The sequence below is a fragment of the Drosophila mauritiana genome, chromosome 3L (assembly GCF_004382145.1).
Source record: "Drosophila mauritiana strain mau12 chromosome 3L, ASM438214v1, whole genome shotgun sequence".
Classification (NCBI taxonomy): Eukaryota; Metazoa; Arthropoda; class Insecta; order Diptera; family Drosophilidae; genus Drosophila; species Drosophila mauritiana.
The window spans coordinates 18,246,689-18,270,596 of record NC_046669.1 but is presented as its reverse complement, the minus strand read 5'-3'; the positions used below and the strand labels follow the sequence as shown (position 1 = coordinate 18,270,596).

At 39.6% G+C, this 23,908-nt stretch overlaps 5 protein-coding genes across 5 annotated transcripts in view; 2 read left to right on the top strand and 3 right to left on the bottom strand.

Moving 5' to 3' along the window:
- The window catches only part of LOC117139186 (nuclear hormone receptor FTZ-F1), a 40,927-nt gene extending 24,700 nt beyond the window's left edge, over positions 1–16,227 (top strand). The window contains exons 3-10 of the mRNA XM_033301353.1: positions 4,030–4,563; positions 11,930–12,147; positions 12,299–12,669; positions 13,186–13,242; positions 13,307–13,505; positions 14,373–14,631; positions 14,698–14,798; positions 14,919–16,227. Coding sequence (XP_033157244.1) covers positions 4,030–4,563; positions 11,930–12,147; positions 12,299–12,669; positions 13,186–13,242; positions 13,307–13,505; positions 14,373–14,631; positions 14,698–14,798; positions 14,919–15,068 — 1,889 coding nt within the window. The 3' untranslated portion in view covers positions 15,069–16,227. The remainder of the gene's footprint in view (positions 1–4,029; positions 4,564–11,929; positions 12,148–12,298; positions 12,670–13,185; positions 13,243–13,306; positions 13,506–14,372; positions 14,632–14,697; positions 14,799–14,918) is intronic.
- A 1,087-nt stretch (positions 16,228–17,314) lies between these two features.
- LOC117139187 (ubiquitin-like-conjugating enzyme ATG3) lies at positions 17,315–19,131 on the bottom strand. Its single transcript, XM_033301354.1, has 4 exons — positions 18,929–19,131; positions 18,329–18,464; positions 18,070–18,260; positions 17,315–18,015 (listed from the first exon to the last, which is right to left on the bottom strand). The coding sequence occupies exons 1-4, from the start codon at positions 18,998–19,000 to the stop codon at positions 17,422–17,424; spliced, it is 993 nt and encodes a 330-aa protein (XP_033157245.1). The 5' UTR covers positions 19,001–19,131; the 3' UTR covers positions 17,315–17,421.
- A 318-nt stretch (positions 19,132–19,449) lies between these two features.
- Positions 19,450–21,211, top strand: LOC117140825 (nuclear fragile X mental retardation-interacting protein 1). Its single transcript, XM_033303932.1, has 3 exons — positions 19,450–19,684; positions 19,741–20,021; positions 20,079–21,211. The coding sequence occupies exons 1-3, from the start codon at positions 19,493–19,495 to the stop codon at positions 21,157–21,159; spliced, it is 1,554 nt and encodes a 517-aa protein (XP_033159823.1). The 5' UTR covers positions 19,450–19,492; the 3' UTR covers positions 21,160–21,211.
- Positions 21,194–21,970, bottom strand: LOC117140827 (mediator of RNA polymerase II transcription subunit 11). The gene is made up of 2 exons (XM_033303934.1): positions 21,839–21,970; positions 21,194–21,783 (listed from the first exon to the last, which is right to left on the bottom strand). Exons 1-2 carry the CDS (start codon positions 21,909–21,911, stop codon positions 21,326–21,328), a joined length of 531 nt encoding a protein of 176 aa, XP_033159825.1. The 5' UTR covers positions 21,912–21,970; the 3' UTR covers positions 21,194–21,325.
- Positions 21,971–22,010: 40 nt separating this feature from the next.
- On the bottom strand, positions 22,011–23,324 carry LOC117140826 (protein terminus). The gene has a single exon (XM_033303933.1). It carries the CDS (start codon positions 23,300–23,302, stop codon positions 22,166–22,168), a length of 1,137 nt encoding a protein of 378 aa, XP_033159824.1. The 5' UTR covers positions 23,303–23,324; the 3' UTR covers positions 22,011–22,165.
- Between the last annotated feature and the right edge of the window lie 584 nt (positions 23,325–23,908).

Sequence of the window (23,908 nt, the reverse complement as noted above, 5' to 3'; positions counted from 1 at the left end):
GGAGACAGAGACACGTTTTCACGTGCATCGTTGAAAGTTCCCCCTTAACTGCATTTTATGCACTTTTCTTCTCTTCGGGTTTTTAGGGTTTTTCCCCCACATTGAATGTTTCTGGCTTCTCTTTATTTGATTTTTTATATTTTCAGCATTTATTTTTGGGACTCATGACTGTTGCATTTTAATTGGTGATGGGCCCCTTTTTCGCTTCATCGCCTTCAGTTCCGTTTTGGGTTAGTTAAGGAATCGGACTTGGACTTGGGTTCGGACCCCGGACTCTTGGGGAGTGAAAGTTTATTTTGCCGGCCACGTTTTACCATATCGTGGGTATTTTATGCATGTGTTTATGCTCCTTTCGGCGGAATCTTATGCAATCGCTGGGGTTTCTGCTTTTAATGGCCTCTCCATCGCAGGGCTTGCGTCCTTATTTGGGTTCGTGGAGTTGTTAAATTTTGGCTTTCTTAATGAGTGATTTAGTCGAAGTTTTTCGCCGTACGTTAATTAGCCGTAAAATATTACGTATACGCAACGCTAATTGTTTTTTGGGACGGTGAAGCGAGAAAGATTTGCAGACGATATAACATTAAAATCAGTTTTGGAGTGTAATAAAATTTTAAAACTTCAAATAACCTGAAAGCATGAAACAAAAATACAAGACCACCCAGGCCTAAAAAATATTTACATTCACAAAAAAAAAGAAAAATTAACGCCAAAGTAAATCCGAGAACTAAATTTAAGTTAATAATAATTTGATACCATATTAATCAAAAATGGACTACATTTTAAAAGCAAAAATAATTAAAAAATAAAACAAATAAATTCTTAATACATTTTATAAATTTATTATAACTATTTGATGTAATAAATTACATATCATTTAAATTAGTCAAAAAGAATGACGAATGAGCTTACAAAAATTGCCCATAGCAACTTAATTATGGTTTTTTAACATCCGAACGGCCTAAGAAAACCCAAGAGACACAATAACTTTATATTAAACCAGCAAAAAGCCCAAAGCAATACTTATTAAATAAAAGCATGAATAGGCGAAACAATAACAAAAACATAGAAATAGGAAACGAAAACGCGCCACATGAAAACCGTGTCATGAACAAATGCAACAAAACCAGCAAAAAAAAAAAAAAACAATGAGAAACCCACAAACTAATTGAGACCAAAACACAGACACAAAACGGAAAGAAAAACGAAGAAACTAAACCAAGCAGCTGCAGTAGCAACAAAACCCAAAAATCCAAAGCACAAAAAATCGTACAAAAAACTGCTGAAGAAGAGACCCCAAAAAATTCCCAGTTTATTTGAGTGAGTAAGAAATTACAAAATAGCCACTTGAAAAGTTAAGGCTTAAAGGCTTTCATAATGCCAAACCCACAGTGGAGGATATAAAAATATATACGACTTCTACGACCGAAAGCGAAATTTGTTTTATTTGTTATTTCAAGCCTACCACCAGGTCTAATATTTATAATTTTAGTATTAAAGGAATATTTGATATTTCATTTAAAAGGTCAATAAAATTCGTAAAAAAATGTCATTTCTTTTTAAATGCTGTTTAAAATCTTATTGAAGAAAGAGCCACTTTGTATATGAAATAATGTAATATAAAACAAAATCCTTAGATTTATTAACTATAAAAGAAACATTGCTGTACCAAATCTTTTAAAAAAATTAATGAAAAAATAGTAATACAAAGTTAAACATAAAAAGTTGACTTTATGATGCTGAAAAAAACTTACCATTTCACTTGCCTACGACTGTGCGAAAGAATGACGTACTGTTGTTGCACTGCAAAGCGGTGTACAGTGGCTCAAAGCTATGCCAAAAAGTTTCACTTTCGCTTTCCGTTTGGGTTTGAGTTTGAGTTTCAACAGCAAAAACAAAGCCCCAAAAAAAAAGGGGGGCACTAAGTCAAGCCAAGCAGCGCTGCTCGCTCTCTATTTGGCAAGAGAGAGAGAGAGGGAGAGAGCGAAAAAGAATACAAAGGCAGAGAGCGCAGCTTCGTTGAAAGTGAAACGAGCGAGTATCCGAGCGACCCACCGAGCGTATACGTAATAACCGAAATGGCCGACTGAGAGCGAGAGTGACGCCGTCGGGGGCAGCGACGCCGGCCGAGGCAGAGGCAGCGACGCCAGCCGAGCAGCGTATTGCGGTATCCTCGCCGTTTACTTGGGTTTAGTCAATCGAGATACGTGGTTGATGTTGGTCGTGTTTTTCGCATAGCTATCCACTTATAAATAAATATATATATACATGCAACAACAACAACACACACATAGATGACAAAGCGTTACACCTAACGAAATATTGTTAACAACAAATGTGCGCGTGTGAGTGACCCAAATATCGATCAAAATAAACAAAAGAGCCATTGCGAAATAGATAAAAAGGCAATCGAATTGCATGCACCGAATACAATACAAATACAAATACAAGCAAAATTGAAGTCAAACCCAATTGCACCTCACCCACACCAGCAGAACAGCCCAAGGATTATGTTCTCTTGCTGCGTTGCGTGAGAGTGTGTGTGTGTGTGTCCCAGTGCAACAGTGCATCAGTGTGTGTGCAATGCAAATTGTTTAAACAACAAATCCGATTCCCACATATAGTGCAATAAATTCGTGACCCACTTTCAATCAAAATACAAAAGTGAAAATATACTAAGCAAGCCAAAAAGTGTTTGTACATCTCGTTTCAATTCAACGCACACAATCAAGCTTATATATAAAGTATATAAAAAGTCCTACCTCTATCCAGGCAAACCAACCAAAAGTTTATAAAGAAATCATCCTTTTTGCTGTCTACTCTACATATAAATATACATAAACATACATATATCTATCTCACTCACCTCGTCAAAGTACCTGCAAAAAAGTAACAATTTAAGCAAAAGTAAAATAAAAAATAAACAAAGCAAAAAGAAAATATCTTATCAATTGCAAAATAAATGCCAAGGAACACACAGCGAGTTTGTTAAATGATTTTCTTGTAAAGGAAATCGACAATTAACAATAAAATTACACATCTTCTAAAGAACCAAACAATTCCAAACATTTTTAAAATACATTTCTTTTAAAGAAAGTAAAACATAAATAGTTGTAAAAAAGCAAGTAAAACACCATTAAATTACTGTGTTAAATATGTCAAGATATTACGATACATTTTAACTGTCAACGTTGAAAACAAATACAAGCAAATACAATTTGTTGCAGAACCCCAACTATTCTGTTCAACAATTGGCCTTAACAATGTTGCAAATAAAAAATCTGCAAAAATTAAGTGCAAAAACCAGACCACCGTATGTTAACCGCAACCTATTTTATTACCAAATTTAAACCAACTCTGCAACACAAGTGCTGGTAATTGAGCCAACTAAAGCGAATAAACAATTTAACCTTCCGTCCAGGAAATAAAACAACAAACGATAACTCTTCGGCCTTCTAAAAAAGGGAGTTTAAAACCAAAAACCACTCGCCTTGAATTCTACGCAAATAAACGTACATGAAATGTTATTAGAAATGGATCAGCAACAGGCGACCGTACAGTTTATATCGTCGCTGAATATATCGCCGTTCAGCATGCAGCTGGAGCAGCAGCAGCAGCCCTCCAGTCCCGCTCTGGCCGCCGGTGGCAACAGCAACAACAATGCGGCCAGCGGTAGCAACAACAGCGCCAGCGGCAACAACACCACCAGCAGCAGCAACAACAACAACAATAACAACGACAATGATGCACACGTTCTAACGAAATTCGAGCACGAATACAATGCATACACGCTGCAGTTGGCCGGAGGCGGTGGGAGTGGCAGCGGCAACCAGCAGCACCACAGCAACCACGGCAACCACCACCAGCAGCAGCAGCAACAACAGCAGCAGCAGCAGCAACATCAGCAGCAGCAGCAACAAGAACACTACCAGCAGCAACAGCAACAGAATATCGCCAACAATGCCAATCAATTCAACTCCTCGTCCTACTCGTATATATACAATTTCGATTCACAGTATATATTCCCGACAGGCTACCAGGACACCACCTCCTCGCACTCGCAGCAGAGCGGAGGAGGCGGTGGCGGCGGCGGTGGCAATCTGCTAAACGGCAGCTCCGGCGGCAGCTCCGCCGGCGGTGGCTACATGCTGCTCCCGCAGGCGGCCAGCTCCAGTGGCAACAATGGCAACCCGAATGCCGGCCACATGTCCTCCGGTTCCGTGGGCAACGGCAGCGGAGGCGCTGGCAACGGCGGAGCGGGCGGCAACTCCGGTCCCGGCAATCCCATGGGCGGCACAAGCGCCACGCCGGGACACGGCGGCGAGGTGATCGACTTTAAGCACCTGTTCGAGGAGCTTTGTCCCGTGTGCGGCGACAAGGTGAGCGGCTACCACTACGGCCTGCTCACGTGCGAGTCCTGCAAGGGCTTCTTCAAGCGCACCGTGCAGAACAAGAAGGTCTACACCTGCGTGGCGGAGCGGTCGTGCCACATCGACAAGACGCAGCGCAAGCGGTGTCCCTACTGCCGATTCCAGAAGTGCCTCGAGGTGGGCATGAAGCTAGAGGGTGAGTCCGAAGTTCTATATATGCTTTCTTTTCTATATATAAGGTAAATTTAAGTGACAGGATTTACTAAGGAAAAGATATATTGGATAAGAAACAATTTCTTGGGCTACTAGATGATTAGGCAAAGCAAGTTCCTTTGATGGGATTCCCAAAATTCAGTTATCATTTTGGTAAGGAAAGAGAACTTTTAAAGAAGAAGCGTAATTCAACTTAGCGGATTCATTTTGAATGTATTTAAGCGGTTACAGCTTAAAGTAAAGATGTATCTAAATCTAACTATATCATATATATATATTAAAAGAACCGCACCTTATGATTTTCATTATATGTAGTGATTTCATACCTTCTAGATAGTTTTAGACTCCGTAAGCTGACTTCAACCAAAGTCACGTATTTTCCCTGACCCTCGACAACAATTTGTTTACAACGTTGCGTATGAGTGATGTCCCTGGGGGAGCAATATAAAAATCGCTCGTATTTGCATTTAACATTGAAAACTTCTAGAAATCAGATATTTATAAGTTGACACTTAGTATTTAAGCCTAGAAAGAAAATAAATATTTTAGATCAGGTTACAACTGAAGTATTTGCGTTTCTTTTATGATGTTTGAATATACAAAGAAGTTAGTTAGTTTCGAGTTCATTAAAGTATACAAAACGGTTTTATAGGTGGATCTTAGTACAGGCTATACAAAATTATTAAAAAGTCACAGTGTGTACTTTGTATTATTTCATCTTGTGCGTTTTTAAAGAAACTGATTCATAATAAAGACAAAACCTTCATTATTTATTTTTCTAAAATGCAATGTAGATAGATAGATGGATGATTTTAAAGATACTTTAAAGCACGAAACATCATTGTTCTAAATATATTGTTTAAGAATGCATTTGGTAATGTTTTATAATCAATCAGTTTACAAAGTTTTACTTAGATTATTTAGTAGTGCACTTAATATGGACTAATTATTTTTTAAAAAGGGAAGAATTACATTTAACTCAAATTCCTTGGTTCTTGGTTTTTTGCTACAAAAAAGCGGAAAGCGATATTTCGACTATTGGCAGCCTCAACCATGACCCCTTTTCCGTTTTACGAGTCCGTTTGCTTGGAAGTGCATATAATATAACAGGGTTCGTCTCTTGCTGGCAGTTTTTGGCATTCGGTTGCATTGCTTTGGCAGTAAATGAAATGAAATCGATATTTCTTATTATTTATAAATGAGCAGGCACAAAACGTTTCTGTTTCTGCTGCAAATAACGAACTTTAAAGCCTGCTGTCCCATAGGAATTTCCACGATCTACGCAGAATTCACTCATTTCAGAACGGCTGTCTCGTTTGGAGTGAATGATTCAGCAAAGATTATGCAAAAGTGCATTATTGATAGCCTCCGCGGGGCTGTGCTCCCATTTCAGTCACATAAACAACGGCGTTAAAAATGTATTAACAAATGCATATGTATGCGGCCATATCCCAGACCTATCCCAATTATTTGTTTCGCCGCCTGTCTCGTTATTATTGTTATTGTTGAGTAGGTCGGTCAGTCTGCGGTTCGTATTTTCGATGTACTTGGCTCTGTCACGTCTTAATGACGCCAGCTTTTGTCATTGTTGTTGTCACTGCGTCAACATTTTTTGTCCGCCTTGTTTTATTTTTTTATTACACAAAAGTACTGTCTCTCATTTACCTCGTTCTCGTTTACCTTTGCCTGTATATTTTTATATTTCTTTGTTCTCTTTTTTTTTTTGCTTCCAGCATGGAGAACTTATTGTGTATCTCAATGTTTCAAGTATATTTAACATCTTATAGTTATTTTTAACAATTTTCATACGATTAATAATCAATAAAGCTGAAAAATAATAATTGTTTTGTTTCTCTTTTTGGATTTTCTTTTTAAAATATGTAGTAATTCTTTCTAAAATTTAAAGTACGTACTCATTTGATTCTTAGTCTGATCAAAGCTTAGTTTGCGAAACGGTTTAAGCCCCTTTCATACTTATTCCATTGAAATTTAATCCCGCTCCCTGTATTATTTTTGCATTTACCTTCTTACTTGCATAATTACTGTTCATCTCGGAAAAAATGCTCCCCATTTACCCACCCTTTTCCCATTTTCCTTTTTTTTTTGCATAAGTCAAAGTTATTTAAGGGAAAAACAACTTAAACCACACTAGTTGAGAGGGCGCCCCACTAACAAGCATGTGCTGTGAATATAGTACACAGACATGTACTGCCATATGTACTGGGTTATACATACATACATACATACATATATGCATGAGACCCCATCTACAAATACACATACATAAATACATATATACGTGGATCCATGTGTACATGTATTCAGAGCCAGTGCAGCATGCACCGGTCCCAAAAGAATTCCACGCCCTCACCCACAAAACAAGGCTCTGCCTGCGTCGCTGCTGCGAGAGAGCCGGGTGAGGAGAGCGGGAGGGGGGCGGCCAGAGCAGAGCAGGGAGCAAAAACAAAGCTCGAAACCAAAACACAAAAAAGCGGCAAACCGAAAAAGAGAGACTTAGTTGAGCTCTCTCGCTTTTTTACAGGGCGCACTTTAAATAAGGAACATAAATTGGGTGGGTGCTGTCTTTAATATATCAATAAATTATCAAGGAATTAAATTAATAAATAAATAAACATAAATTATATATTATAATACGTAATTCTATAGGTTTATAAACCTGTCAAAGGACTTTTCATATTTTGCATTTGTTTTCCATTAAGTTAACAATTTTTAAATAATAATGAGTACATTAACACACAAAAATCTATATATTTTTTAAACCTTAAACTATTGAGCGAATATATGTGCTTCTCTTTTGTACTTGAGTGCTCTCTTTTCAAAAATTGTTTGCATTTTGTAATAGATTTTTCCTGACTGACTGCTTTTGTGGACTGGATTCAAACTAGCACGAGCAATTTTTGTTTTGCGTTTCTGTTTTTCTTTTTTGTTTGTTACTTATCATTTGAAACGCTCACTTGACTTGCCACATGTTGTGTTGTTTGTGGGGCAGCGTCAAACAAACTGTGGAAATTATTATGCAAAGTGTGAAAAGCGTGAAAATTGTGATTGCCGGACGCCGAAATTGCTTTTGGATGGAGTTTTTGAGACTCAGATAAATTGTTATTTATTTATACATAAATGCCAGGAATTGTAATTGAATATGGTGGTTTTTAGCAACTCTACTTTTACAATAAATGTTATTGTGAGATCGATGAAATCTCTTCTGATTTTAAACATTACTGAATAAATATTCAAGGAAAAGGATCCATTAGTTTCGATTAGTGTATTAGTTGTATTTACATATTTTAAAATAATTGTTGAAAGTATATCAAATATTTTATCCAAGAAACGCATTTTACATTAAATATTAAAATTAGTAAATATATTTGAACTTAAATTTTGTAACAAAGTTTTTCCCTGTAAAACAATTATTTTGATTTTATATAAAATGTAAATTATTGTACTGTTTTTTAAGTTTACTCCATGCAAATTTCAATTAAATCTATCAAGTTGCATTTGCTCATTTCTAAAGGGATTGGCTTACTTCCGCTTATTTTCATTTTCCTTTTGGCTTTCGGTGAAAACACATGACCAACAAATATTGTCCATCAAATTTACGAGTGCTCGAACCAAATTCGTTTTTCATTTGAGTTTTATTTGTTGTCTTGTGTCGCTCGCTCACACACACACACAGGCACATTTTCTCAAGCGGCTCTCCGGTCACCCACACAAGCAAACCACTTGAGTCAGCGGGCGCAGCGCAGTCGGCAGCGACGGCGGCGGCGACAGAGGCCGCAAAAACAACGTGTGTGCAATATACTCACTCATACGTATATCAATGTATCGCCATCTCAGTTCCGCCTTCGTGTACTTGGCCCATAGTGCCATCTCTTGCGCTCATGACCTAGATTCCACTGTGCGCTGGTATGTGTGCACGTGATACGACAAAATGTTTGCCTCTCTCGTCGTTTTGCTGCGTGTAAGTGTGTAATCAATGCAACATGTAGTGTGATGTGCGCTTGTGGCTGTATGTGTGTGTGTGAGTGCATTTTATTTTTAATACTCACTGAATTATTACGAACATTTTCGCTTCGTTGTCGTCGTCGTCGTCGTTTCTCGCCTTTTGCCTCTTTTCGTTCCGTTCCGTCTCGTTCCGTCCTTCCGTTTGCCTCTGATGAAATCTCTTTCGTCAGCGCCGGCTCCCCTCCCGCCCCCTCAGTTCACCCACCGACTATATCTCCCAGTCAGGCTTTGGCTTTGGTCTTTATAATTGCGGCAATTTTTAGCCGCTTTTGGATTTTGTGACTTGAGTGCTTTTTTTCTTATTTTATTTCAGGGGGCTATAAAGACCAGCGAGACTTTCGGCTTAGCTGGGTAACATGACTCACATGGCTCGAATGCCATATGTTTTTGTTACGGAGTTAGGGTCAATAGGGATTTCTTTGCCGCTGTCGAGTTTAATTGGGAGTTTTGCTTCATTTTGTTGCCAAGTGGAATTATTTTGGGTAACAAATTGTTTGTTATAATCGCAGGGATTAAGAGTAATGATAAGACCATTTATTCACGGAAATAATAATCGATTATGGTTAAAGAATGAAATTAAGTACACTATTAAGAACAATTGGCTCGTTGCACTAATAATAATGAATGTTTAAAGAATATGAGGCGTATACTTAATATTACGTATACGCCAGGTTCTACATTAATTTCTCAATAAAAACTTAACGGTTTGTTTTATGCTTTTTTAAACGGCGAAAGGTGTGAGTTATGGAAAGGCGGCGTTATTGATTATTCATTGCCTTTTATCCTTAAGTGCACTTTTCAATGCCTTGAAAAGGATTTTTCCAACAATAAAACAATCTTTTAAATAATAATAAACTTAAAAAAAAAACCTTTTCATACATACTTTATTAACTTTAATATTTTTAATACTACGTTGCGTATAAACAATATTTGTAACAATTCCCACTTATCGATTAACTAACTATTTGTAAACTCAAAACAAATTGTAGCAGTGGAATAGTTAGCCATTAATTTAAAACACACTACGACCCAACATCCGCTAGGCTGAAAAACAAACCAGAAACCAGAAAATAACGTATACGCACCACTGGTGCCAAATTAGTGTTTACCAAATTGCATATGCTGCGACCAGCTTTGAAAGTAAAGGCAATACTCTAAAACGCCTACAAAAACGGCAAGTGACAGGCCTCGTATTGATTTTCCCGATGTGTGAGAAATTTCCCAAAAAAAAAGAAAGAGTGAAATAAAGGAAGGGCCGGAAGGTGGGAATAACTTTCAACAAACAATTTTGTCGCATACAAATTGAACCACTTAACCCCTCTCGAAAAAAAACTTCCAACAAAAAAGGTGAAAATCTAAATAAAAGCCGAAACTGAAAGTGAAAAAATGTCGCTAGGAAATTATGTAAGAGTCAGCTAAAAAAAAGATAGTAAAGGCAGAAAAAAAATGCGAAGGGAACGATTTTATGAACTCCATAAGTTCCCTATCGATTGGCGATTAGCGATTTGTATTTCTCGTATTTTACCTTGCCCAACATAAATAGACTTGATACTGAGCCGGAAAAAGGAAAAGGCCATAAAGTAGCGTCTGTTGTAAGTCGTCCACAAATACAGACAACTTTCCCAACACACACAAGAGAGCGGTGAGAGTGTGAGAGAGAGTGAGTTTTTCTTTTTGGGAGAGTTGGCAGGCAACAACAATGGCCGTGTTGTCCCAGTTTTCACACACACTGTCCTTGACCTACTCCACTCGACAGCAACAACAAAGTTGTCTAATGCGGAAAGCCTCTCTGTCTTTGACGCTCCCTCGCTCTCTTTCGGGTTCGCAGGTGTGCCTGTGTGTGTGTGTCTGCAGGGAGAGAAATGTCGTAATAGAAAGCTCTTTCGCGTTGCCAAGCCAAAACATAATCGAAAGAGAGAGCCGCAACTGCGGCGTTTGAGAGCAGAAGTTGCAGAGGCCCGCTCTCTCTAACGCGCACACAAACTCATTCAAATGCATATGTATGTTGATTATTTGTAAACAATACGCTTGACCTAAATTACAGTTACTTGTTCGCCGCACTAAAACTGCATATATCAATGCTTGTGTTCGTATTCGTGTGCCTGTGTGTTTTGGATTTTAATTTTTCCCCTTGCCTTTGGATCTGAGATGCATATTTTATGGTGGCCACCTGCCGCCCATTGCCACCCACTCGCGCGCTTTTTTTTTGTGTCTTTGTTTTTGTGCTACGGGTGTGTGAAAACAACCCCCGACAATTGCATCTTGTAATCAACATGGCGCTAGCTGCAATCGCAATCTGTTTTTGGCTTAAGCCGCCACCCTCGCAGTTCTCACTTACACGTAGAGAAAATATACGCAATATTAAGGTGTTACTTTTTAAATAACAGTTTTGTTTTATTTGTTTTCACAACTTTTATAGAAGTGGAAGAAATCTGTAATCATTTGAAAGATAATATTTAAAACGTAGTTGCTAATAAGAAATACGATTTACATGTAGTAAAATATAATACCAATCGGTAGCAAATGAACTTATGACTTTTCCAAATTAAATATAATGAATACAAAACTTTGATTTTGACTTTTGATATGATGTTGATATTCCAATGAATTTATTTCTCTGCACACTTTACGCTCATTTTTCGTGCTGCGCCATAAGAAGCGCATTTTTATTGCGTTTCATTTAGCGTGTTCTCACACACTAACGCACGTAAATACACAGATGTGCGTTGTACAGTTTTTGTTTTACTACCGTTGTACAACGCGGCGTATGCGCAATATGTGTATGTAACCATATTTTCCATGTGCGTGCCCATATGTGCGTATGCATGTGCACGCTGCAGTTGATAGTGTGCGTTCGCCAGCTCGTTGTTTCTGTGAAGCGTTGTTATGAGTTGGCTTTTTATGAGGAGCATGTATGAAACGAATAGGATGCTTACGCCCCCACTCTCCCCGGTTGCAATTTTGCCAGCCCGAATTGTGGGTCAGTTAAGATGTGGGAGATGTTGAAAGTGTTCAAAATTGTGTAGAACCATTGAAAGTCAACAGGGAATGAATGGGTGTTTCATTAAAAACTGGTGTTCATTAATTTGAACTATTTTGCATTTTCTAAGAACATCTGCTTATTCCCTAGTTTAGGAACTTCGCAGATTTTCATGAAGGTTCCTGTAGATAACAAATCAGACTTCTTGTAGCGCTTCGTGAGATTAAAGAACTTTGTTGGGAAATTGGGAACAGAAATAACCATATAATGCTCTATTAATTCATTTGACAATAATCATTTTCCACTTCAAAACTTCATACTCATTTGCAAATGTGCTTTTTTTCAGCTGTTCGAGCGGATAGAATGCGTGGTGGACGCAACAAATTCGGACCCATGTACAAACGAGATCGCGCGCGGAAGTTGCAAGTGATGCGGCAGCGGCAGTTGGCGCTGCAAGCGCTGCGCAACTCGATGGGTCCGGACATCAAGCCAACGCCGATCTCGCCGGGCTACCAGCAAGCATATCCAAATATGAACATTAAGCAGGAAATTCAAATACCTCAGGTGAGCGATGCGATCAGGATTGTTTTCTCAATAATACTTTTTGATCGTTTTGATTGCTTTCATCGTTGTCATCGCTGTGGCATAAAACTGAAATTAAAAATTTATGGAATACAGACTATAGTAATGAACGAACTTCTGCTTATATCTTCAGGTATCCTCACTCACCCAATCTCCGGACTCGTCGCCCAGCCCCATAGCGATTGCGTTGGGACAGGTGAACGCGAGCACGGGCGGTGTAATAGCCACGCCCATGAACGCCGGCACTGGCGGCAGTGGGGGCGGTGGTCTGAACGGACCGAGTTCCGTGGGCAACGGCAATAGCAGCAACGGCAGCAGCAACGGCAACAACAACAGCAGCACGGGCAACGGAGCGTCCGGAGGAGGAGGTGGCAATAATGCGGGCGGTGGAGGAGGAGGAACCAATTCCACCGATGGCCTGCATCGCAACGGCGGCAATGGCAACAGCAGTTGCCACGAGGCTGGAATAGGATCTCTGCAGAATACGGCCGACTCGAAATTGTGGTATTTAGACCAAAAGCCAGAACAAAACTCAATGAATATCCGAACTCAAACCAAATTAAACGACAAACGAACTCCAACAAACATTCAAAAGAAACTTTCGCTACATAACCCTATTTGTGGAAAAGGATTCAACCTGATCATGCAGCAAGTGTGGAAAAGGGCAGTCTTGTCAGTTAACTATCAATATAATATAATAATAAGACTTGAGAAAAAGGATGTTGTATTGTAAAAAATGTCCAAACCTTTAACGATTTCCTTGTATAAAAAGAATGTATAAATGTATAAACTTAATTGGAAATATTTGTATTCATTATCAGATATTATATGAATTGAGAAGCTTCGGTTTCTATATTTAAATATATATCTGATAATGATATTATGGATCTCCAATTAAGGTGTTCATCAAACTGCCCTTTTACGAATTGCTTAGTTATCACTTGATGAGCTCTCCAATTAGAAGTCATCTGAACTTTTTATTTATAACTTTTCCTATATCTTTTGTTTTCTACCAAAAAGCTTCGATTCTGGCACACATCCATCGAGCACAGCCGACGCGCTAATCGAGCCATTAAGGTGGGTTTTTGCTGGCGTGAATTGAAGTCTTGAGATCCATTTAATCACATTATTATTTATGCAGAGTCTCACCGATGATTCGTGAATTTGTGCAATCGATTGACGATCGGGAATGGCAGACGCAACTGTTTGCCCTGCTGCAGAAGCAAACCTACAACCAGGTGGAAGTGGATCTCTTCGAGCTGATGTGCAAAGTGCTCGACCAGAATTTGTTCTCGCAAGTAGACTGGGCACGGAACACCGTCTTCTTCAAGGATCTGAAGGTATGGACCGCTTTAAAACATGGGGGTTGCCCCAACACCCCGATATCCTCACATCGAGTAAATCAGAAATCAGAAATCAGAAAATCAGCAAACACAGACAGCAGCAGACATGGTTCAAAGCCAAAAACCAGTTTTCAAACTAGGGGCCAAGTCTGCGGCATGTTATGTAAACCACCGACAACTGAAAGCGACGTCGACAGCGACGCCGGCAGAATCTGCATTGAATTTCGATTTCATTTGGCGTCTGACCTACTTAGCCAGCAAAGCTGAACCAGTCAGTCAGCCAAGCAGCAGCGTCTCTCGCTCAATGACGCAACTGATGTGCTCACCCATACCACAGCCCATCAAGAGCGGAGAAACTGAATCGGAGACTGAGACAGAGACAGAGACATAGAGAAACCGAGAAACCGAGAGAATCCCCAAGAGAAAGAGACGGCGTGTTGTAATACCAGAGCATCCAAAACTAGGCCTTAACTTATCTACATACCATATCATCATTCAAAATGTATCTATTGACATTAAGCGTGCGGTTGCTGCTTTAAAAAAAAAAAACTGTGATCACTCTATTTTAACAACATTTAAAATAATAAGTAAATCAATTAAAAATTAATGTAAAGAAAAGGTTTATTATTATTGCTATTAGAAGAACTAGAAAGAAAACCTTATTAATACTATTAATCAGCATATTTGTTATTAACCAGCAAAACTTCTATAAGTGATTGTTATACAAAAATATCTTATGATCTTATTAATTAAAATGGCTTTTAAACCTTCTTTATGCATAGTGGCAACCGCACCTATTATGTTTAAGTCCTTTTTTATTTCCATTTTACTAATAACATTTTATTTATATTTTTTTATATTTAGGTCGACGACCAAATGAAGCTGCTGCAGCATTCTTGGTCGGACATGCTTGTTCTGGATCACCTGCATCATCGAATCCATAACGGCCTGCCCGACGAGACGCAACTCAACAATGGTCAGGTGTTCAATCTGATGAGTCTGGGTTTGTTGGGAGTGCCACAGCTGGGCGATTACTTCAACGAGCTGCAGAACAAGCTGCAGGACCTGAAATTCGATATGGGCGACTATGTCTGCATGAAATTCCTAATCCTGTTGAATCCAAGTAAGGCCGTATAAGTTGCGCTGCGCAGATTGACAACCTTCTTAAACCCATAAATATTTTCCAAAGGTGTACGGGGTATTGTCAACCGGAAGACCGTCTCCGAGGGACATGATAATGTGCAAGCCGCTTTGCTGGACTACACCCTCACCTGCTATCCGTCAGTGAATGTGAGTAAAGGATTCAGTTTTAATGTGTAGGATGTCTGAGTTAAAAACCATTAACTTTTGAAATCATTTGTAAATTGCGTACAATCAACTCTAAACCACGATTCTTTCGGCTACTTGCAGGACAAATTCAGAGGGCTAGTTAACATCTTACCGGAAATCCATGCCATGGCCGCTCGCGGCGAGGATCACCTGTACACCAAGCACTGTGCCGGCAGTGCGCCCACCCAAACGCTGCTCATGGAGATGCTGCACGCCAAGCGCAAGGGGTAGAGGTCGGGAGAACGTGACACGGAATACTTAATCATTTATGAAATGTAAATAACAAGGCGGGAAGGCCCTCGGGGCAACCGGGATATGGAAGGCGAACGAAGGATACAGCAGAATTCCGTATTATGAATATGGGAATGCATCATCACTACTACCACCAACACCACCAACTATCACACCTATACACACACATGCACACATTTGTTGATTCAATGTTAATTATTATTACGTTTACGGTTAGGTCTAGTTTACGTTTAACTAATTAATTAATTTGTCTTAAATAAATTCGTGTTTTATTTGTAGTCCCTGATAAAGCAATTTTAAAAAACTTGAACCTAAACGAGAATATGTAGTAGATGTATGGATTTAACTTTAAATACGGCAAGGAGAAACACACTTTTTTAGGCATTACAAAACAAAAGAAGCATGAGAAATTTTATTTTTATATACCTATATGAATACGATACTTATGGATAAAAATCTATATATATTTTTATGTAAATTGGCGTACTTTTAGCGTCCTACATATTTTTAATTAGAATTTGGTTATACTATAGTTTTCAGATTAGTATCGTTCCCACTTGAAGATCGATTCTTGTATTTTTTTGCGCCAAGTGTCTTGCATAGTATTTGCGTCTAATCTAATGGCAACAAGAAAATTGGAAAATCCATACAAAGAAAATGAAAACAAAGCAAATTTAGGTGTTCATGGTATGAATGTATGTGTATATTATAATTGTAATTTCATCTAAGTGTAAGAAAACAATGCAAACAACTACCTACAACAAGATAATGAAGAGCAAGAAATTATATAAATTAATGAGGATCGTGTTAAAAACTATATAGAAAATACATACTTACATGTATATTTAAATTTAGCAGCAAGTTTCAACTATTTGTAAATTTCAACCAAGATGTAATTGTTTCAATGTCAACAACAAAGAAAATGTAAAGCTTATATTTAAAATACAAAATATATTTTGTGCAAGGAAAGCGATAAAATCCAAGTATAACAATTTAAAAAAGCTGTATAACACTTTAAAACTAAAAGTAAAAGATGTTTAGTCATGAATTTGGGCAATGAGGCGGAAAAGAAATCGAATTAAAGAAGAACTTGAATATTGTAAAAATCAAAATCGGAATAAACAAACCAAATAAACTATTTTTAATGATTATCTATTAATGGGTCAACTTTTAATTCGAATATTAAGTTACCTGGCAAAGGATTCAAAAATTGTTGAATTTGTTAACGTAATGACCCCAAATCTTCTCGGAATTTCAAAATTTGCGTTTCATTTGTTCGGATCTAATCATTGCCTTAATTCTCGCCTAGGCATTGCGCTTAAACAAAACGTACCTTATAAAATTAAAAAGTTAAAGCTCCAAATTCAGTAAACAGAAACAAATTATTACACACACATTTCAAATTTAAAGGCAGCGTGTATAAAAACAAACGTTTAATGAGGTGTAAAAAATCAGAGGTAGCAGAAAGATTCACGAAAATAATAGAAAATTCTGGCAGACGCATTAGTAGGGGACAAAAAATACAAAAAACGAAAGCACGACAACATCTATATAGGTTTGCCTAGGTATATAATATATATTTAGGTCTCTAGCTGGTATGTCTAACTTCTATATGTATTATAAAGTGTAAAAAGTAAAGAAAATATGGGTAAATAATGTAAAAGTTGGCAATGCGAGTTGGCTAGATAGTGGATCAGTTATATTTAAAGATTATAAGTAAAGGGCAAAATTGTTGACGTCTAACGTAACGCTGGCGGCATGTTGTTGAAAACACGTTAAAAGAAGGGAAGAGATGGAGGGATCGATATACACATACAGATATATAAATGTTTATTCAGGTATGAATGGCGTTAGGTATGTTTATTGTAAAATTGATTACGATGTGAACCTGTTATTGCAAATGAAAAGTGATTTTAACTATTAAGAAATCTATATATATACTATAAACCCATAAAAGTAAAAAGGATCTAACAGTTATACATTAAATGATTAATATAAATGCAAGCAACACACACACTTTAAGTTTGAAAAACTGTTAAAAATGCAAAAAAAAATCATTTAACTAGAAACAAAACTACCTAAAACTACAATGCATATTTGATCAATTGATTTCATATGCTTTATTATTATGTTAACATACAATTTCATCTCAGAGATGTTTCAAACATGCAACCAACCAACAACAACAAAAGCAAAGTGAAATAAAAAGTAATTATAAAAACGAATCAGAGGCGTAAGCGTTTGTCCAAATCTTTATTCAATTACTAGTTCACAAACTTGCGTTTAATGAGTTATATATTTATTGCGTCAATATTGAAAAGCATGGCGGGTCTTAAGACATGTTGAAGTTTTGCGTAAAATCGTATTCGATGGTTGGTATGACGGTCTGAACGAATTTGAGGAATATGATCAAGTATAAATGCACTCCCAGCTGACCGCCACCCTCCTCTACCGTCTGTATAATCTTCTTCATGATATCCGCATGCCGACATGGATGCACAGAGGCCATATTGGGACCTGGCAGATGCGGATGCGACTCCATGGTGACAGTTTTCTTCGCGTGATCCTGCGAGACATCCTCGTACATCTGTTCAACGGTCAGTGGCTTGCGCTGCTCATCATAGCCCACCACCCAGAGTCGCGGCGTCTGATAGTACTTATCATAGCTGATGTGCAGGTCGTAGGTACGTGTGTGGAGCACTGAGTCACCGCTCGCCTCCGCGACGCCCGATGCGGCTGCCACTGGGCTAGCCTTTGCTTCCGGCTCCGGCTTGCGTATGGTAGTGGCTACAGCCGGATCGACCAGCTCCAGCATGCCGCTCTCCTCGAAATCGTCCATGTCAATAGCCTCGTCGTCGTCCTCGTCTTCAGCCCCGGCCCCAGAGCCCGGCGCAGATTTGTCGCTATCTGGAGTGTGCATTTCTTCCTGAAATGCAGTACTTGATTATGATAATCGTGGTAAAGCTTCACCCGCACTCACCTTTGTCTCCTCCATTGTCAGTTCGCAGATCTTGTCCTCCAGCTGGGTGGTGCCATCATCGTTCAGTTGATGAGTCTCCACCCAACCGCCGTCACCGGACTCCTCCTCCACCAGCGTTTCCTCGCCGACGTATTCCATCTGCTTGCAGCGACGATAGCAGGGAACATTCCGCGTTATCAGGAATTGCTTATCTAAGTGGGGGCGAAATGATTTTAATGAGTCAATTGGCTAGTTATTAGTGGCAAATCGCAGCACATACCCTTTGGTAGGTAGGGTTTTGTCTTCGTCTCATCGCCGGCGGCCCACTGCCAAGTTGGACAATGGTGCACCAGGTGATCACCGGCGGCCACGAATTCCTCCGGAGTGAGAACACCTGTCTCACGGAACTTCGATTCCTGCAAAAAAGATAATGATATTTGTACAACAATTCAAAAGCAACCAAAGTGGAAAGTTGTATTGAGAATTCTTAATTGATAAATAATCAGAAAGACTCTTAAACTTGGTTTCTTTTCTTTAATTTTAACGAAAATTTAAGTATTTCCTTTAAACCGTTACTTTATTGTAGTCCGATTTCTTAAAAGGGCACAAAAATGAGCAGAGAATTCTGGGACGCCCCTTATTTGTTGTTTGGAGACAGTCTGGCGGTGGATCCAGTTTTATAGCCTCTCGGGGGTCGTTAACACAAGTCTCGGGAAATGGGAACGGGATAACGGAATCAATATTTGAGCGAGGAAAACCCTTATCTTTGCGGGTTTTCTTTGTCATGATGCATATGTACACCCTCGTTTCATATGTACGTATTGAAATACACATTTGATCGCTTTGATAGTCAGTTTTCCGTTTATTTGGCACTTTTTACCTTCAAAACGGGCGTCAGATATTCGGCCACATTGAGCGCTGTGCCCTTCACGGTGTTGAGAACACTCTGCATTTCGTTGGCCGCTGAGTATTCGCACTAATCTAAACGCTTAAACTTAATAAATACAATTAAGATGGCTCTCTCAATTGACTTGCACTTCGCAGCTAATTGTTTTTGTCTTGCCAGTCGCGACAAGAACAGTGCGGTGCGGTCATACTAGTCTATCGATGTGGGTGGGCCTATCGATAGATTGTTGCAGGAACAACGGCACTTTTTGCAATAGATTGCCAAATATAAAAACAACCTTTAATTTACATTTTTAAATCTACACTAACTAATCTAATAAATATTGTTAAGAAAAAATGACTAAAAAATTTCTAAATTTATTATAATCCCGATTTTTAGCAAAGTTCTTTTAAAATAGCCCCAATTTTAATAAAAATAAATCTTACTTTAAGAAACACATTCCTTTTAATATATAGTACTTATGTTGGTATATTCGGTTGCTTCGGTCACACTATGCTCATTCGCGCACATTGTTTCTAACGTTTGTATCGCGACGAAATGGAAGAAAAGGTTCTGCCGAAGTTTGTATTGCCGTCTCCAAAGTTCGGCAAGCCCAATGGATCCACCACGTCCAATCACCTTTACCTGACCCCCAGCGGGATGACCCTGCTGCCGCGATCCAAGCAACCGCCGCCAATGTACGGCGCACGAGGATCAACAGTACCAGCAAAATATCTGCACCAAGAACAAGTGAGTCTACAATAGTCCGGCCTTGTTCCTTAAACATTCCTTAATTGAAAACACAGAGCAGCCCAGTCAGCGTGCCAGCATCCCCGCCAGTTTACCACTCTCCTCCGCGACCGGAATATTGTCACACCTGTGGCATGGAGCTCGCCAACTCCAAGGACATGAAACTCCACCTGGAGCAACACGAGTTCTGCCCTGCCGATGACTGCGACTTCGCGGCGCTCCACAACATCCTGGAACGTCACATAGAAGCCAATCACATCACAGGAACCTACGTGAAAGTGAAGAAAGTTTGGACCGAGGAAGAATTGGCCGCTTGGAGGGCAGAACGAAGGAAAAAGTAAGTAAATTAGTAGCAATTTCTTTTTTTCTTTACAATAAGCTGTTCAAACTGTAGATTTCCCACCGCGGCAAATGTTGAGCTGGCTAGATTAGCCAAGGAACAGCGAATTAAACGCGGAGAGCGCCTGGAGGCTTCGAAATCTCGCTTCGGAAACCGGGAAGATCGCCAAAGGACGCGACCACAGGGAGATCACAAAGTTCGATTCGATCCTAAAAACAAGAAAAAGAGATGTGCCAAAGGGAAAGCCAACGAAAAGAAGAAAAAACAAGTGGGCAGTGCAAACAAATCTAATGATAAAGCAAACTCAGCTTCGAAGCAGAAAGAAACTGATGAAGATAAAAAAGAAGAGGAAGTTACTCTGTGCTCCCTGGGAAATGCTAAATTTGGAGGAACTGGACAAATGCCGGACTACCAGCACTTTAAGGCAAAAGTTCAAAAGAAGGATAATGCTTTGTCTGGCTTTCTTGGAATGTACGGTTCAGATAGTGACGAAGAAGATAGCGAAGAAGAAACTGAGAGTGACGATCAGAATACAGCAGCCTGCAGTAAGCAAGTCCCAGCACAAGTAGAGAGCTCCCAAAGTGTGCCATCTGAAATCACCGAAATGGGTCCAGCCATTGCGGCTTCAAATACACCTACCTCCCTTGAAAATCCTCAAACCTGTGAAGACTCTACACCAATGTTGGGAGTGACATCATCAGACCAAGTGCCGCAAGAAATAAGCAACATTAGTGAAATAACTCCATCTAACTCAGAGCCTGCCAAGGAAGTCGGCTCCTCTGACGAAGCACCCGATGAAGAGCCATTCCAGCGAGTGACCGAAACTATAACAGCGTCAGATCCAGTCAAACCACCTCCGGAACCACTGGAACCGAAGCCACAAACTGCACCCAAAAGAGCAGCCCCAAAGAGAATTTATGGCTTGAACTACAAGAGAGCGCGCAAGCAAACCCCGAATACCATGTTGTCGAAACTATTAGAATCGGATATACGTCATGAACGAAATGTCCTGCTGCAGTGCGTGCGTCACGTTTGCGAGAGAAATTTCTTTGGCATTGGTCAAGCTAAATCAAATCAAGTAACATTGAATACCACTTGTGATAAATCCGTGGATTCAACACCGGATGCATTATAACTTTAGCTTCTAAGATAGGCAAATAAAGTACAAATAGTAGTATGCAAATGTATTTCTAAAAAAGACTGTCACTTATGTTTCGATTCACGCATTGGTTGACAAAATGTGCTTGTGTGGAATTCACTCTAAAAAATTTAAAACCCTTACCCTTAAAAATAGCGCAAGATTAGTTGGTTGACATTGAGGAGTCTCCTCCCATGGGATGATCTCCGCTGCCGGCATTTCCTCCTCCGGGTTGTTGTTGCTGCTGTTGTGCCGCCTGTTGCATCTGTTGTTGTTGCTGCTGCTGCTGTTGTTGTTGTTGCTGCTGTTGCTGGGCGGCGGCATGTTCCTGCTGACGCTTCAACTGCTGACGGGCAGCATGTGAGTGCTTGGCCTTGGTTTCCTCAAGTTCCCGCACTCTGGACCTAGCGTGCTGAATGCGATGCCAAGCCATTTGGAGCACCTTGGCGGATGCATAGCCGGAACCCTCGTGCGGCTGACCCGTGGACACCTGGGTCAAGTAGTTGATCTGCTCGGAAAGCTTCGATTCTACGCTGGAGAGGCTCTTGAGGAACTGCTGCGACTGGGTCTCCGCATTTTTCTGGGAGGACTTTTCCTTCCCCAACTCCTGCAAGGCTTGTCCTAGAAAGATCGCACATGTTAACCACTATTTAATCACAGGCAAGTCGCGTCCCACCTGCACTTTGCATGCAGAGGATTATCTCCTTTTCGATCTCATCCAGAGCGTGTATTTTGTCCAGAGGATTCATTTCTTTTCACGTTCTGCACATAAACAAAACAAATCGGCCGGATAATAGTGTGACCAGAACACGAGAGGTAGGCCTTTAAAAATATAAATATACCAAAAAGTTGTAGTGACTGCAATATACTAACAATTTCGAAAATAATTTTTGAAAAAGAATAATTATCCATTAAACCAGAATTTTGTAACCACACTTCAAAAAATTTTGTGCTATTTAATTAATTTATTAAGTTCTATCTCGAATTATTATCTAATAGTACTCTAAATTCGCTTTCTTGCCAATCCGACCCACTCATATTTGAAGTACTCCTTTGGCAGAGGCAAGCAATTCTCGTGCAACTCGATGGCGTCCTTGTCCATGTACCACACCATAAAGTTCCTGCCACAGGCGATCTGCTTGTGGAGGGCCAGGTGCACCCGGTCCACAAAGTGGGATTGGCACTGGCGGCACTCGAATACCCGATCATGGGTATCCACTCGCAGGAACTTTCTAATATTTCGGATCTCAAGTAAGCCCCGAAAGTCACCAACTACGTCCGTTTGAATGATGAAGGTGGGCGTGTTTTCGACATCATCGCCACGGAGCAGATATGGCACTGCATATAATTCCTTGGAGGTGCTGCAGACCCGAAAAGTGTACAGGTTTATTTTTAGATTAGCCGGAATATGTTGATTTCGGTCCTTTCGATTTATATAAGTTTCAGAAAGTTGAGCTAAATCGGAGGAATGTTTACTACTTCCATTTTCAATGACTTCTGTTGCGTTTTTTACTCGGTACTGCAAAGGCAGTTTGAGAGAATTGCTTTTGGGCGAGACGCAAAATCTCTTGACCGTCACCTTCATTCTTCTGATTACACACGCCTCCAGTGGAACCTTCTGATGGAGCAGCACATAGTTGCTGATCTTCTCCAGCAGCATTGAGAATATCATATCCACCGCCTCACCAATATCAAAATGGTTTTCGATATTTAACGGACTGCTTTCGTAGTACATTCGCTCCTTCTTCACATCCACGTAGAATCCAACTGTGGCTTCCAATTTTTCGGTACCGAAACTTAAAAATCGCAGCAGTTGAGGAACTGCATCCATCCCAGCATCCAGAAGAAAGTCGTTGGTCCTGGCCGCAATGCTTCCATCACACAGGATAAACTCTTCGATGGCCTGGTCCTCGATCCTCTTCAGGATATCCTTTTCCTCCGAACCGATTTGGATGCAATGGCTTCTATTGTTCTCGATATCATTTCGCCAGTGATGATGGTATGGTTCGCTGACTGGCACTCGACTTTCGCAGGAGGTGCAATCCGCCCGCCTTGCACCGTTGACGAAAAACTGATGGCGAAACACTCGGAAGTTATCCTCGATGTCAAAGATATAGCGCGATTGTGTTCGACGGGCCATGCTAGAAAACTTTCTGATGATGGGTGAGTCGATCGGATGATTTTATATATAAGTTGAGATTGCAAAATACCCTAGGTAGCAAGAATGAGCAGGTGTCGGTACATATCTGAACCAGGTGCTATTGACCGAATCTTAAACGCTAGCAGGTAGACATCAGGTCTGGCAAGTACAGCAGCTTTCTCAAATAAATCGAAAAAAAAAGAATTAACAAACTCACTTTTATTACCCTGAAGGATTAACGATAGTATTTTACGAAGATCTGCGTCCTTAAGGTGATAGATTTTTACAAAATTTAAGTAATAATCTTCAGTGTGGGCTATTCTTTAATTTAACTATTTCAATTGGTCAATAATACAACTGGTATATCCTTTAACGATTTATATGGGCTCAATAAGCCATTTTTGCCATTTCTATTATTTGTTGAGCTCTAAATCTAAATAGCGTTTGAAAGACAAGGAATCATTATTTTACATTTTACGCGTTTGTCAGGTACATACATTTGTTTTATACCTTACGTGAGTAAAGTACATATTTGCACGAAAGGAATATTTTCCTTTTCCATAAAGGACAATTCCCATCAACAGTTTTATGTTTTATCATAAATAT

Bases quoted from the DNA above. Each gene is read 5' to 3' on its own strand.
- LOC117140825 (XM_033303932.1), top strand. From the start codon at position 19,493: ATGGAAGAAAAGGTTCTGCCGAAGTTTGTATTGCCGTCTCCAAAGTTC. The intron at 19,685-19,740 runs GTGAGTCTACAA...TTGAAAACACAG, and splicing joins AATATCTGCACCAAGAACAA to AGCAGCCCAGTCAGCGTGCC. The intron at 20,022-20,078 runs GTAAGTAAATTA...TTCAAACTGTAG, and splicing joins AGGGCAGAACGAAGGAAAAA to ATTTCCCACCGCGGCAAATG.
- LOC117140826 (XM_033303933.1), bottom strand. From the start codon at position 23,302: ATGGCCCGTCGAACACAATCGCGCTATATCTTTGACATCGAGGATAAC.
- LOC117139187 (XM_033301354.1), bottom strand. From the start codon at position 19,000: ATGCAGAGTGTTCTCAACACCGTGAAGGGCACAGCGCTCAATGTGGCC. The intron at 18,261-18,328 runs GTATGTGCTGCG...GCCCCCACTTAG, and splicing joins AAAACCCTACCTACCAAAGG to ATAAGCAATTCCTGATAACG. The intron at 18,016-18,069 runs GTGAGTGCGGGT...ACTGCATTTCAG, and splicing joins TGACAATGGAGGAGACAAAG to GAAGAAATGCACACTCCAGA.
- LOC117140827 (XM_033303934.1), bottom strand. From the start codon at position 21,911: ATGAATCCTCTGGACAAAATACACGCTCTGGATGAGATCGAAAAGGAG. The intron at 21,784-21,838 runs GTGGGACGCGAC...CGATCTTTCTAG, and splicing joins CCTCTGCATGCAAAGTGCAG to GACAAGCCTTGCAGGAGTTG.